The sequence below is a fragment of the Empidonax traillii genome, unplaced genomic scaffold, assembly GCF_003031625.1.
Source record: "Empidonax traillii isolate 1590-97213 ecotype Southwest subspecies unplaced genomic scaffold, ASM303162v1 scaffold355:size2308892, whole genome shotgun sequence".
NCBI lineage: Eukaryota > Metazoa > Chordata > Aves > Passeriformes > Tyrannidae > Empidonax > Empidonax traillii.
Genome location: NW_020955548.1, coordinates 2289028 through 2300848, shown reverse-complemented (window position 1 = coordinate 2300848; position 11821 = coordinate 2289028). Strand labels below are relative to the sequence as shown.

The window sequence follows — 11821 nt, the reverse complement described above, 5'->3', positions numbered from 1 at the left end:
GAAGTAGAGAATAAACCTTTTTAATTTTTCTCTTTGTTTTTGCACGCACAAGTTTTTACTTTTTTGCTTTAGTAAACTGCCTTATCCCAAACCACAAGTCGTTTTCCATATTATTCTCTCTCCCTTTTTCCATCTGGGAAGGAGAGTGATAGAGTGACTGGATGGACACTTGGTGTGCAGCCAAGGTCAACCCACCACACTCTGTCACCCTCTGATGCCAGCGCCAGGCTCTGGCACACCCTGCATGCTCTTGAGCATAGATGTCTGAAGTCCAAGTGATTGAGCAAATATCTGTTGTGGATATTAATGTTTAAGTAGCCCTAAATCTGCCAAAAGAAAATGAAGGATATTCTAGGTATTCACATGTGCTTTAAAGATACTGAGTACCAAATGAACTGGTCTTATGCAGAGAGGACCCTGTAGAAATAGCTGATACTTTCACATATAAAAGCTTCACATTTTTAAATAAAATATAGATCCCCTCCCACAAACTCCAAGTTACTCACACATCTATGTAAAAGGTTCTAGGTTGTTCTGTTACCTTGGGCTTTGGTATTAGTCTTTTAAGTGTATGAGCCTGGGAAATTAAAAAAGCTCTAAAGCAACAGTCAACCTCACCTGAAGCTGTTACATAGCAGAATTACAAATTAAAGTGCTTGCTTCCACCTTTGAAATATGATCTACAGATTAAAAAAAAAAAATTATTAATTTCTGTTACTGACTTACTAATTCTACTATTCACTTTTCCCAAAATTAAGTACATCCCAAATGGCATTACCGATGAATCACATTTGCTTTCTTGTGCTTTAAACATAGGTACTCCAAGATTGTTTCCTTCCTGGTCCATTATAGTCTGTATCTTTGACTCTAAAAGGCTCTAGTAAATAATGCATTGAAGAGATAATAAGTCTCCTTCCCCCTTTTTATAAAAACATTACCTAAAAATACATTTGCCAATTACTGGTTTTAACTCCCAGTGTTCCCTCAGAAAAAAATTCTCCCATTTGTTTTTATGCCCCCAAAGGAAACACAGCTGTAATTTAGACTTTAAAAGAAAATAAGTGAATCAGAAATTACATAAAGTTTACCAATTATTCAGAGAAAGTAGAGAAGTTTGCCAGAAGTCAGTATTAGAAGAAAATACTTTTTGAGCTTACTACTGTTTAGATAACTGTAACTTCTCTCGGCTTTCTTTTTACACTCTCTAGTCGTGTCAGAGGACGGAAATTCATTGACTTCTTGCTTCCCTCTGTTGTAGTTAATCGGCAGTCCTTCTGCAGCCCTTTTAGCAGCTCCATTAACTCCCGTTTTTCCAGCTCTGCCTGCTCCAGCTCCTGACGGTGCTGTCTCTCCGCAGCCATCAGAGAGCGTACATCTGACATCAGTCGTGATATCTGACTCTGAAATGCAAATGCAAGTTTACTGCAAGAAACAAACCCTTTTCTAATGACGGTGGGATGAAGTTGAACTGGACATGCATATATTACAAATGGATTACAAAGAAGAAGCAACACTGAAATAATTTTTTGATAGTGGAGCAAATATAAACAATTTGAGACAATCCAGCATTCCCCTTCTGGGATTGTCTTGTTTTAAAGATTCCAATAACTTTTCAAAAAGTTTCTTGTAAAGTATGATAAGAAACAGCAGATTCACCCAGTTCCTGCTTATACTTTCTATTTCAAGACCCCAGCCAAAATAAAGTTTTGGTTATGTTCAGATACATAATTCATGGATTTAACATCAAATTCAGCAGAAACTAAAATTTAAACTATGACGCACATCCATTGCTTTGGGCTTTAAAAATTTTTAGCCTGTGATAAAACAACAACTGGATGACTGAAAAGATAAGGCGGTCTTGCTAATTTTTACTTGATGACGTTTATGGTGCAACTTTCCAACCTTCTGACCACAGCTGGAACACAGTGTAAACAACACTGTTGGCAGTAGTGCTCTGTGTCAGCTCTGGATTAAACCACTTTGCATAGCATCAAGAAAACGAGCTGGATATTTAACTACACCTGATTTGTGATCTCTGCCCTGAGTTTATAGACACTGAAAATCCACAATGTTACATACAAGCAAGAACACTGCAGTCCTTGCAGGGGGTGCCCAGGTGAGTTCCAAGTGAACTTAAAGCAGACAAACCATGGAAATACAGCGCTCAGACCCGGTTAACCTGACAAAGCGTTGCCACTTTTGCTTCCCATACTTAATGTCATTCTCCTCTGTATGTGATTATATTTACAAAATAAGATATTGCTATCAGTCAAAAAGCTAAACTGTTAAGAGAGGAAAAAAAAAAAAGGAAAATTATCATATTTACCTTTAGTTCTTCAATTTCATTTTGCAGAATACTCTCTTTTTGGACCATATGCCTTCTCTGTGAATCTAACCTTGACTCCATCTCATGTTTTGCCTCCTCCACTCTGCAGATCATTTCTGACCTAAAAAGTTTATTTCTCCTTGTTAAGTCTTGTAAGTATGGAAAAGAATGATATTCAAATTCCAGAAAGCCTTCTTGCAGCTAAATGCTCTGATCTGATTCCCTTCAAACTCTACAAGGCACACCTCTAGAGGCATGATTTATTAATTAAAAAAAAAAAAAAATCATAAAGAAGTGCATCTTGCCCAGGGGCACTAAAGTGCCCATGAACAGCCTATAGAGGGTCAACTGTATCATATTCCTGAAGCAATTTTATGAGCTCAAAAACATGTATTTATGACTTTAGGTGATTTTCTGCCACTTGCCTACAGTATGTGCTGGCTTAGTATTGCTAAACACAGGTAGCAAAGATTAAAAAGTCTGAATCCTACAGTATTGCTAAACATGTGAAGAGGTGAGACTGTGCAGATGTGGCACTTTGGGACATGGTTCTAGGGATGGGTTCAGCAGTGCTGGGTTAATGGTTGGACTTGATGGCCTTGAGGGTCTTTTCTAGCCTAAATGATTCTGTGCTTCTGTGTACTCGTCACTGTCATGGTGGACACTAAGTGACAGTATGCACTAAACCGTATCTAATCACTCACCAAACCTAATCACTCAAACAGCTTCACATCCAAAAACTAGCTGGTACTGTATTAAACTTCTGAGTTCAGAAATTGGTATCAGAATGCCTTGTGTTTCAATGCATTTAAGGCATATTTGAGGTTGACTTCACAGGAAATGGGAGAGAGCATGAGAAAAAAAAAAAACAAAAAAGAGTCCAACTGGAATAGAATGGAGAGGGAAAGCTAGAGAATTACAGAAACATACATGAGAGGAAAAGGAATACGTTGGTAAAAAAAATCATATTCACTGACTGTTATTTATCCATCAGAACTTTAACAAAAAAATGACAATTGGATTTTCAGCAATTTAATCTACCTGTACCTGGAAAAATAATTACAGATTTTTATATTCTGCATCTGTAAAAACATAATATAATTATTAAATAATGTGACTTTGGGTCTGTAACAGGCCAACAGAAAAATTAAATTGTCATCTTAAGTCCAGCTTTCTTAGGTTTTTTGTCATTTTATATAGTAAGCTCACAGTTTTGTTCAACTGCAAGCGATAGCATTTTATGATTTATAGCAATATAGACACAAAAAAAAAAAAAAGAAAAGGAATCAAACCAACAGGAATTTGAAGTCTGTGCTGACACATAATAAAACTCTGGCCCATTAGTATCGAGTAATTAACAGATCATTTAACACACACCAGGATCCAGTACTGGTATTTGAAGTGCTTTATGCAGTGACTTTAAGCCCAGACTAACAAACACCAAAGAAGTAGAAGATTTGTACCGAAGCAGTTCCAGCTCCGTTCTTAGCTCGGCTACACAGTTGTGCTGCGTGTCTTCCGCGCTGAGAATGGTGTAACCACAGCCATTGGGGCACTCCCGGCTCCGGTACTCACACACGGCCAGGTGACCATCCAAGTTACGCCGCTCGATCTGCACTGTACAGCCTGAACAGGGATGAGGAAGGTAAACCAGTCAGTTACAACCAACAGAAGCACTTTGATGAATTCCAAACAAAAACACTCAAGAAAGGAAGCTGAAAAGAATTATTTCTTTAGAACATGAAACATGACAGTTATACACACATAGCTCATAATACAACACTGTTAGGAAATCTTAAGATATTTATCCATTAACTGAAAAGAGAGGTTGGAAGAAGGCATTTTATTTTCTGTAAAGCCTTCTACTGCTGTTCTGGCATTAAAGCAACTTCAGTAACGATAATGCCGATGCCAGTCTAAGAACACTGTCAGCTTGCATGTGCTTCCATCACAGATTGCAAAAACTGAAATTGATGAAGAATGCACATGTGTAAAAAAATATTAGGTTCTCAAATTTAGGGAAAAAAGCCCAAAGATATGTGGTAAGAGAGATGTGGGTGAGATGGAGTGTAACTTTGTTTTCCTCGCAGTTTGTTGGACCACACAAATAAGAAAGAACATTTACATATGAACAATCAATACCTCATACAAGAATTGAAACATTTCCACAGAAATTCTAGGATATAAACTTTGTACTTCCAGAGTGAATAAAAGTAAAATGTAAAAAATCAAATATGAACACTATATATAAATTATTGTTACATTTAACACTCTCAGTGTGAAGTATGTAGTCTTAACATTTAAGCTTTGAGGACCTGTGTGCTATAATACACAATTGCATTTAACCTGAAGAGAAAAAACAACATAATGGAACTGAAACAACGGAGTAATGAAACTTTCCAACAAACCTTATCAGAAAATGACAAAAGAGGCCTCTAGAAGAGCTTTACTAATAAATATAATGATTTGTAATTGAGGTACTCAAAATACACTCCAGTGTATTCTTGGGAGAGAGTTCAAGAGACGTAAGAGCTCTCACATTCTGAACAGCAGACATCAGGTGTGGTAACTCCCTAGACACTATTTCTGCAGAAACTAGAACAGGTGAATCTGAAGCATCTGCAGGAGCCACTTACTGCTGAGAGAAATTGTAACTTCCAGTAGAGCAATTCTAGCACCTTAATCATCTCATAATTAATTACAATGGCAGACTCAACTATGCCCTTAGCATTACTAATTAGAAATTAACTTTATCTAGAAACATACAACATTTTGAATGAGATCAATTGGGAAATTTTAGCAATATGTTCCTTTTTAAAGGTGTAAGCTTGTTTTAAATAAACATCTCGGCATGAACGCAATTCTAATCAGAATTTAGCTTAGAACAATTCTGATTTCCAAGACACATTTTTGTTAAAACCACGGGACAGTGCGAGCACCAGGTAACCAGTTGTTATATAAATAAATTGTGACCCATAAGTGTTCTGCAAGTGCTACTGCACTAATTCAAACATCAGAACACATAGTCAGAATTGCAAAACAAATGCATTACTACATTTCATACATCTGAAGTCCATCATACTCATTCATTTTGATTAGTTCTTGGATAAGAAACCCTTTTAATCATCATGGTTGCCATAAATCAGTACCATGTTTTGTTCAAAAACACTGCTGTAAAGAGCAGGTCATGCCAAAGCTTTGAATTTCTGTTTGAAAACAATGGTCGTTACTGCAGTTCTGTCGACCGGAAGATGACAAACACATGTTTTGTAAACATAAAGGATTTAACTTCTCTGAATGTTACTCACCAGCATTGGAGCAAGGAATCTGACTGTACTCACACTCCCTTTCATGCCTGTCTATAGACTCCAGAGAACAAACCATTTCACAGCCGTACTCTCTGTTTCTGCAATGCAGCTGAAGACGGTTTAAATCATTTTTCATGTATCTACATGCAAAGAAAAAGAATTTGTTCTTAAATCTTGGAATGTTACTACAAAACTTTATTTTCAACTTCAGGGAAAAAAAAGTAAGATTCTGATCTCTGTTAGGAAAAACTGTGAGAAACCAGCTTAATTTTTTAAAAAGAATTCAAGTGACCATATCGGAAAAAACCCAGCTTGAAAGAAACAATGTTAATGGAAAATTCAGTCTCCCAAACTAAACGTGCAAAGGAAATCTTTATTTTGAATAATTTTTGAACTGTGACCTTTCACTGACTCAGCAGATATTGCCAATAACAAACACCACGGCTACTAACTCATCATTTAAGTGTTGTATTTCTAAGTGTGCTAAACTAAACAGACTATAGTGAGTATAGACAGAATAATCTAAAAATTAAACTCTAGTGCACTGTCTACACTGCAGTTAACTTCCACACAGTAAAATCTCATTAATAACAAAACTATGTTGTGAGTACCAATGAAGTAAATTTAACACCTGCAGCTGAAGACTTTAAACACAACATAACACTTAATCTGAGCAAGATTAGACAATGCAGGTATCAAACAGCAAGCCACATCTACTGATGAAACTCTGTTGTGCCGGCAATAGCAGGAATTAAGAGTGAAAACAGAATAGTTTGTTTGGAAAGGACCAGCAACAATCATCTAGTCCAACTGCCTGACCAGTTATGGAAGGCACTTGTGAAAACAGCCTGCTTTACATGGCAAGGTGGCTCACAACAGGCATTCTTTTGTCTAAAGATTTTTTTTTTAAAGAATTTGAAGGTCATATGTCCAGGAATTATTCATTACAAACCCCACTACAGTATGTAGATAAGACAAAAAAATATACAGTGTAGTGACTGTTGTCCAGAGTTGCTTTGCTTGCTTTCTCTGAAATAAAGTATGGAATGTTTTGATGCTGTAGGAGGCATTTAGAATAATGTCCAGATAGGTATCTAGAAATGACATTCAAGATATAAAAAGGTGGAGAACAAAAGACATATTCTTTCAATTTTGAAATTTAAACATCCTAAAAGTTAGTTATAATAAACAGGAAAGGCTAATGCTTTCATGTAAGTGATCAGTTTCTGCCACAGGCATACTGGATAAAGACAGCTGGAGTGAGTAAATAAAAAGAGATGAGGTTGTGCAGGCAAAATTGATAAATCCTAAATTCACGTAATTTCAACATACAGCAAGATTGTGGAATACCTGTAGAGAGGCCGTAGCAAAGACACATCAATCACTTGTCTGTCTTCGGGGCAGTTACTGTGATGAACAAGCCAGCCATGGATGCAGGCAGCGCAGAAGGCGTGTTCGCAGGGAGCCTGCAATGGATCCTCCAACACGTCCCGGCAGATGGAGCACAACAGCCCCTCGTTAACATAGCCCACAAAACGCTCAATGTCATAACCCATGCTCTCCACGCACTTTCAACCTATTAAAAAAAAACCTATATAGAATTAAAGCCATCTTTGTGCTCAATCTGTGTGGTTAGATACACAAAAGGGCTGAAAGCAACTCTAGGAACATGGGGACCTTAACGTGAATAAAGAACTTCACAGGTGTGAATGCAAATACATACTTTGGAGACCTTGAGATTTCAGTGAGAATTTGAGGATTGTACTGTTGAATGTCAGGATTCCAATTTTATATCCATATTCTCTGAATTCTGAAAGCAAAAACGTTAGCAGACAGCTGAGCTACACTTGTTCTAAACTCTGTTATTGAACATAACTGTAGCAGCCACTACAAAACATACATTTTCTGTTTACAAGGACTCTACCTGAAGCAGAAACATCACTGAAGTTCAAATGCAAATGTCTGCTTTCCATCGTAATGCCTTTTATGTAATGCCTTACAAGCTTACAAAACTGTGCCCTTACAGACAATAGCTGTGGCACTTTCAACGAGCAGATCATGTATTTATGAACCGCACATCTCTTAAAATGTGAATTTCATACTATCATACTGCCAAAAAAAAAAAAAAAAAAAGACTAAGAGTCTCTGTTCAGACTTCCATTCCAGAGGGAACAGCATGAAATCTCCACATGCCTAAAGAAATACTTAATATTCAGGAAGTAAAAGAAGTCAAAACTGCAGCTAATCCTGAAATCATGAGGAGGTACAGTCTTCTCCTACATGGTCTATTTTATTAAATGGAGTAGCCTTTAAATGGATTTGAAAGCTTTGTAAAGAAGAACTAAGGGGCAATCTGCCTTCATCAAAATCCTATAGTGAAAAGCCTATTGAAACTCAATTAAGACTCTACAGAACTCATTTAAAAGAATATGTTTTAGGTTCCATATTGCTCCTTAACATACAAAATTACTTTTATAACCCCACTGAGACTTGTAGAAGAAGTTTTCATTAGTTATGAGGTTTTCTAAATAAAACAGAAACAGAAGACATCCTACCTTTGTAGATTTTACTACATATATATGTAGTTTGTATATATATTTCTGAAGTAGACTTCAGAAACAGTTTTCTGATCAGTAAGGCATGTAATACCTCCTTCAGTTTCTCTTCACTGCTTTATTATGCCTGTGAGAAAAATTAGAAAGAGTAAGGTTCAGTAGTGTTTCCTAAGTTACTAAGCCCTATGTCTAACCAGCCAGCTACTGGTTAGACATAGATGTTATCCTAACAGCCCATTAAAACCAAGTTTTCCAAAGCAAGCCACTGAAAAACCTACAGCACAAGAGATCTGACTATACTGTGTGGGAAAAAAAAAAGCCATCAGTCTCTCTTTCGATTACTGATGCAGATACTTAGCACATAACTGAACATCCTGCTGCCATTCAATTTTGAAGCCGGTTTTGTTTGTAGGACAACAGAATTCAATATTATTGAAAAGTAGCAACTGAAATCTGGTAAAATTATATTCCTCAAAAAGATGGAAGTTTCTAATCTAATCTGTTTTGAACTGGGCATGACATGCAGTTAATTTTTAAAAGAGAACTATTATAGTCAAGTTCACTGCATTGACAAATATCATTGCTCTGATGTGCAGGATAACTTGCTACATAAGCTTGCTCACTTAAAAAAAGTATAGCAAAACCTAACGGATGCCATTACTTAAATCTACTAAGTTGATAAATAGCAATTGCAAGGATCTCTAAGGACTAATGTCAAATTTTGTTCTGAAGAGAAAAAACAGCTCCACAATTCCTCTTCATGAAAACAACTAGAATTCAGAAGTTTTTATGTATCTGAGTAGCAAAGCGTATCTTCACTGATTACAAAACGTGCTGTGTTACAAGGGCATTTGCTAAGACTAAAGTTAATAAAAGCCATAATAAAAGCACACATAACACAAGCAGGTGTGCACATTACCCGAACACAAAACACATCATCTGCTGCTTGGTTTCCGTATTGTGCTGTGTTTCTACTGGCACATTGATGGCACAGCCAGCACCAAGGCTTGCAGAGATGCTCGAGTCAGTTTTAGATTAGCTGGGACACCTATAAGCCAAGTGACCTACTGAGTGTTGCCACAAAAGCAGGGAGCACAATCCACAGACTCCTGACCATGTCCCTGGCACATTTTACAGCCTGTGTTTAACTCTGTGCTTCTGTGGCTACACTATCACCCACAACACAGGCAAGCTAAATTTGCAGGTATCTAGGCTATGCTGTTTCTTCCTTCACAGCACAGACATTCTACGTCTTAAAAGAGTCTTTTTTAGTTTATCATCTTAGAAGATGATAAACAATTATTTTTACACTGTTGCTCCTTGCATGTTTTACAGGTTTCCCGCAGAAAGAAAATTCAGGATTTTGCCACTTCAGTGCGAACAAAATGTCATCTTTGCACAAAGCTGTGACTGTAAGGAAAGCAAGGACCACAAGGGGAAGTTTAAAAAGCAGAGAACAGTGCTAATTATCGGTAAGGAGAATGTGAAATCAAACATCAGTTTCCAATACTGATGAAAATATTGAAACATATAGTATGTTTATGCTGGAGGACTGTTAAACATACATAGATTCAGTACTTTGAAACATGAGCCTGTATTTTGATTTGGTGAATCCCAGAGGATTCTGCTTTTACAAAACTTTTAAGGATGCATAAAAGAAGCCAACAAAATGGTAAGTATTTTTGCTGTCCTAGAGTCTCTGTTCACTGGAACTGTGGATGCTGTAAGCTACATTTTGCATATACATTGCTGATCCCTAAGGACCAAGTCTTCAAGAGACTCTTTGGCATATTTTAGCAAGTTTAAAGTCTATTAGAACACAGGAAAATATTTTTATCAAAAGGAAAAAAAACTTTATTTGTGCCTGACAGAAAAATGAAGTGCAACAAATACATATATATGAGTATAAATAAATATATGTCTATATATAGCCCCAAACAAAACTGTAGGTCAAATGAAGAGTGGATGGGAACTTTGAGGCAAAAAACACGAGGGGTGCTCTAAAGATAATGTCCCAGCTGTTACTGAAGTGCCAGACCTCTTCCAGTAGAATTTTCCTGACCTCAAGAACCAGAGAAGTCTTATCTTCTTGCAAACTTCAAGATATAAACTTTAGTCAAGAGAAAGGCAGAGAGAACATCAGATGAATGCCACTCTAGCAGTACAGATGACTTAAATCAGTAGTTCCACCACAAAATGAGCTAATTTTCAGCCTCTGCTCATTCACACATACTTCTCCTTCCTCCTTGGCCTCAAAACTTTTCATATTACAATTCACCATTTGTCACTCTCACGCTCCTTTTTTGTTTGCACCTAGAAACTATTTTGTTGACAGTTGTTAGTTGTTTAGCTTAAATAAGTAATTTTTAATAGGATGAGCCACTTAATATAGTTACAACACTGTGTGATTTAGTATGCTGTTTACTTATGTTTACTTGCTCATTATGAGTAAGCTTGAGTTGCTGGAAGCCTGAGGACTCAAAACTGTGGACTTTCACACAGATAAGCTTTTGGCTGGAACACAGTTAATTTTCTTAGGAATTTTCCTAGTAGCCAGTACAGTGCTGTGTTCTATCTTCAGAATGAGAAGAATGTTGCAACACACTGATGTTTTAGTTGTTGCTAAGTAATGTTTATCCTAAGTCTAGGACTTTCCCATGCTCTGCCAGAGAGCAGGTGCACAAGTAACACAAAACAGAAGATAAGGAGCTCACAGCCATCAGCAGAAGCTGCAACTCTACACAATAAGAACAATTAATGGCTTGCCTGCATGGAGATGGAGAGAAAATCCACCAAGGTGTTAGAAGACCCCAGATCACAAAGCACCAAGACTAGCAAGGCACATGAAGAACACATGGGGGAGGATGAATAAATTGTAAAGGGTATAATTGCACAGGGATGTCTTTGTGTGGGAGAAAAAAGATAAACTATTACATGGTGTTTGCTTTCCGTCGTTTCACATATATATTTTATTCCCCCCACACCACTTTTGACAAGCAAAAATCTCCTCTACACTTCATAGGTATTAACTTTTCAGCAACTCTCATCCCATGTTGTTTGGGAATGGACTGGAGCACAAGTCCTGGGAGAAATGGTTGAGGGAGCTGGTCTTGTTTAACTTGGAGAAAAGGACGTTCAAACCTTGTAACTCTACAAGTCACAGAAGGTTATACCCAAGTGGGGGTTGGCCTCTTCTCCAAGTAACAAGCAAGAGGACAAGAGGACATAGGCTTAAGGGGGAGGTTTAGGTTGGACATTAGGAAGAATTTCTTCACAGAAAGGGTGATTAAACATTGGAACAGACTGCCCAGGGAGATGGTGGTGTCACCATTCCCTGAGGTGTTTAAGGAAAGGCTGGATGTGGTACTCAGTGCCATGGTCTAGTTGACAAGGTGGTCTTTGGTCAGAGGTTGGACTAGATCATCCCAGAGATCTTTTCCAACCTGATCGTTTCCATGACTCTTTGAGCACCTCTGAGGCTGTGCAGGACTAGGCTCTGCTACACAGAGGCAAGAGCAGGGTCAGAGGGGCTTCTCTCTCCTGGGGGTCGTGGGAGGGGGAATTTTGCACAGCAAGAAGTGGGAAAGCCTCCGGGTCCGGCCTGGGAAGGCATTTCAGGGCGGGGCAACGAT

General features: G+C 37.7%; 1 protein-coding gene across 4 annotated transcripts in view; it reads right to left on the bottom strand.

The window, feature by feature from the left end:
- Window positions 1–447: 447 nt before the first annotated feature.
- LOC114061759 (RING finger protein 151-like) overlaps window positions 448–11821 on the bottom strand; it is a 12658-nt gene continuing 1284 nt past the window's right edge. Inside the window, exons 2-7 of one of the 4 annotated variants that reach the window (XM_027892526.1) lie at window positions 8190–8316; window positions 6985–7226; window positions 5635–5774; window positions 3790–3952; window positions 2327–2447; window positions 448–1400 (exon numbers count right to left, since the gene is read on the bottom strand). In XM_027892526.1, coding sequence (XP_027748327.1) covers window positions 1164–1400; window positions 2327–2447; window positions 3790–3952; window positions 5635–5774; window positions 6985–7190 — 867 coding nt within the window. In that variant the 5' untranslated portion in view covers window positions 7191–7226; window positions 8190–8316 and the 3' untranslated portion in view covers window positions 448–1163. The remainder of the gene's footprint in view (window positions 1401–2326; window positions 2448–3789; window positions 3953–5634; window positions 5775–6984; window positions 7227–8189; window positions 8317–11821) is intronic. The other 3 variants (XM_027892525.1, XM_027892527.1, XM_027892528.1) reach the window with 3 other exon arrangements.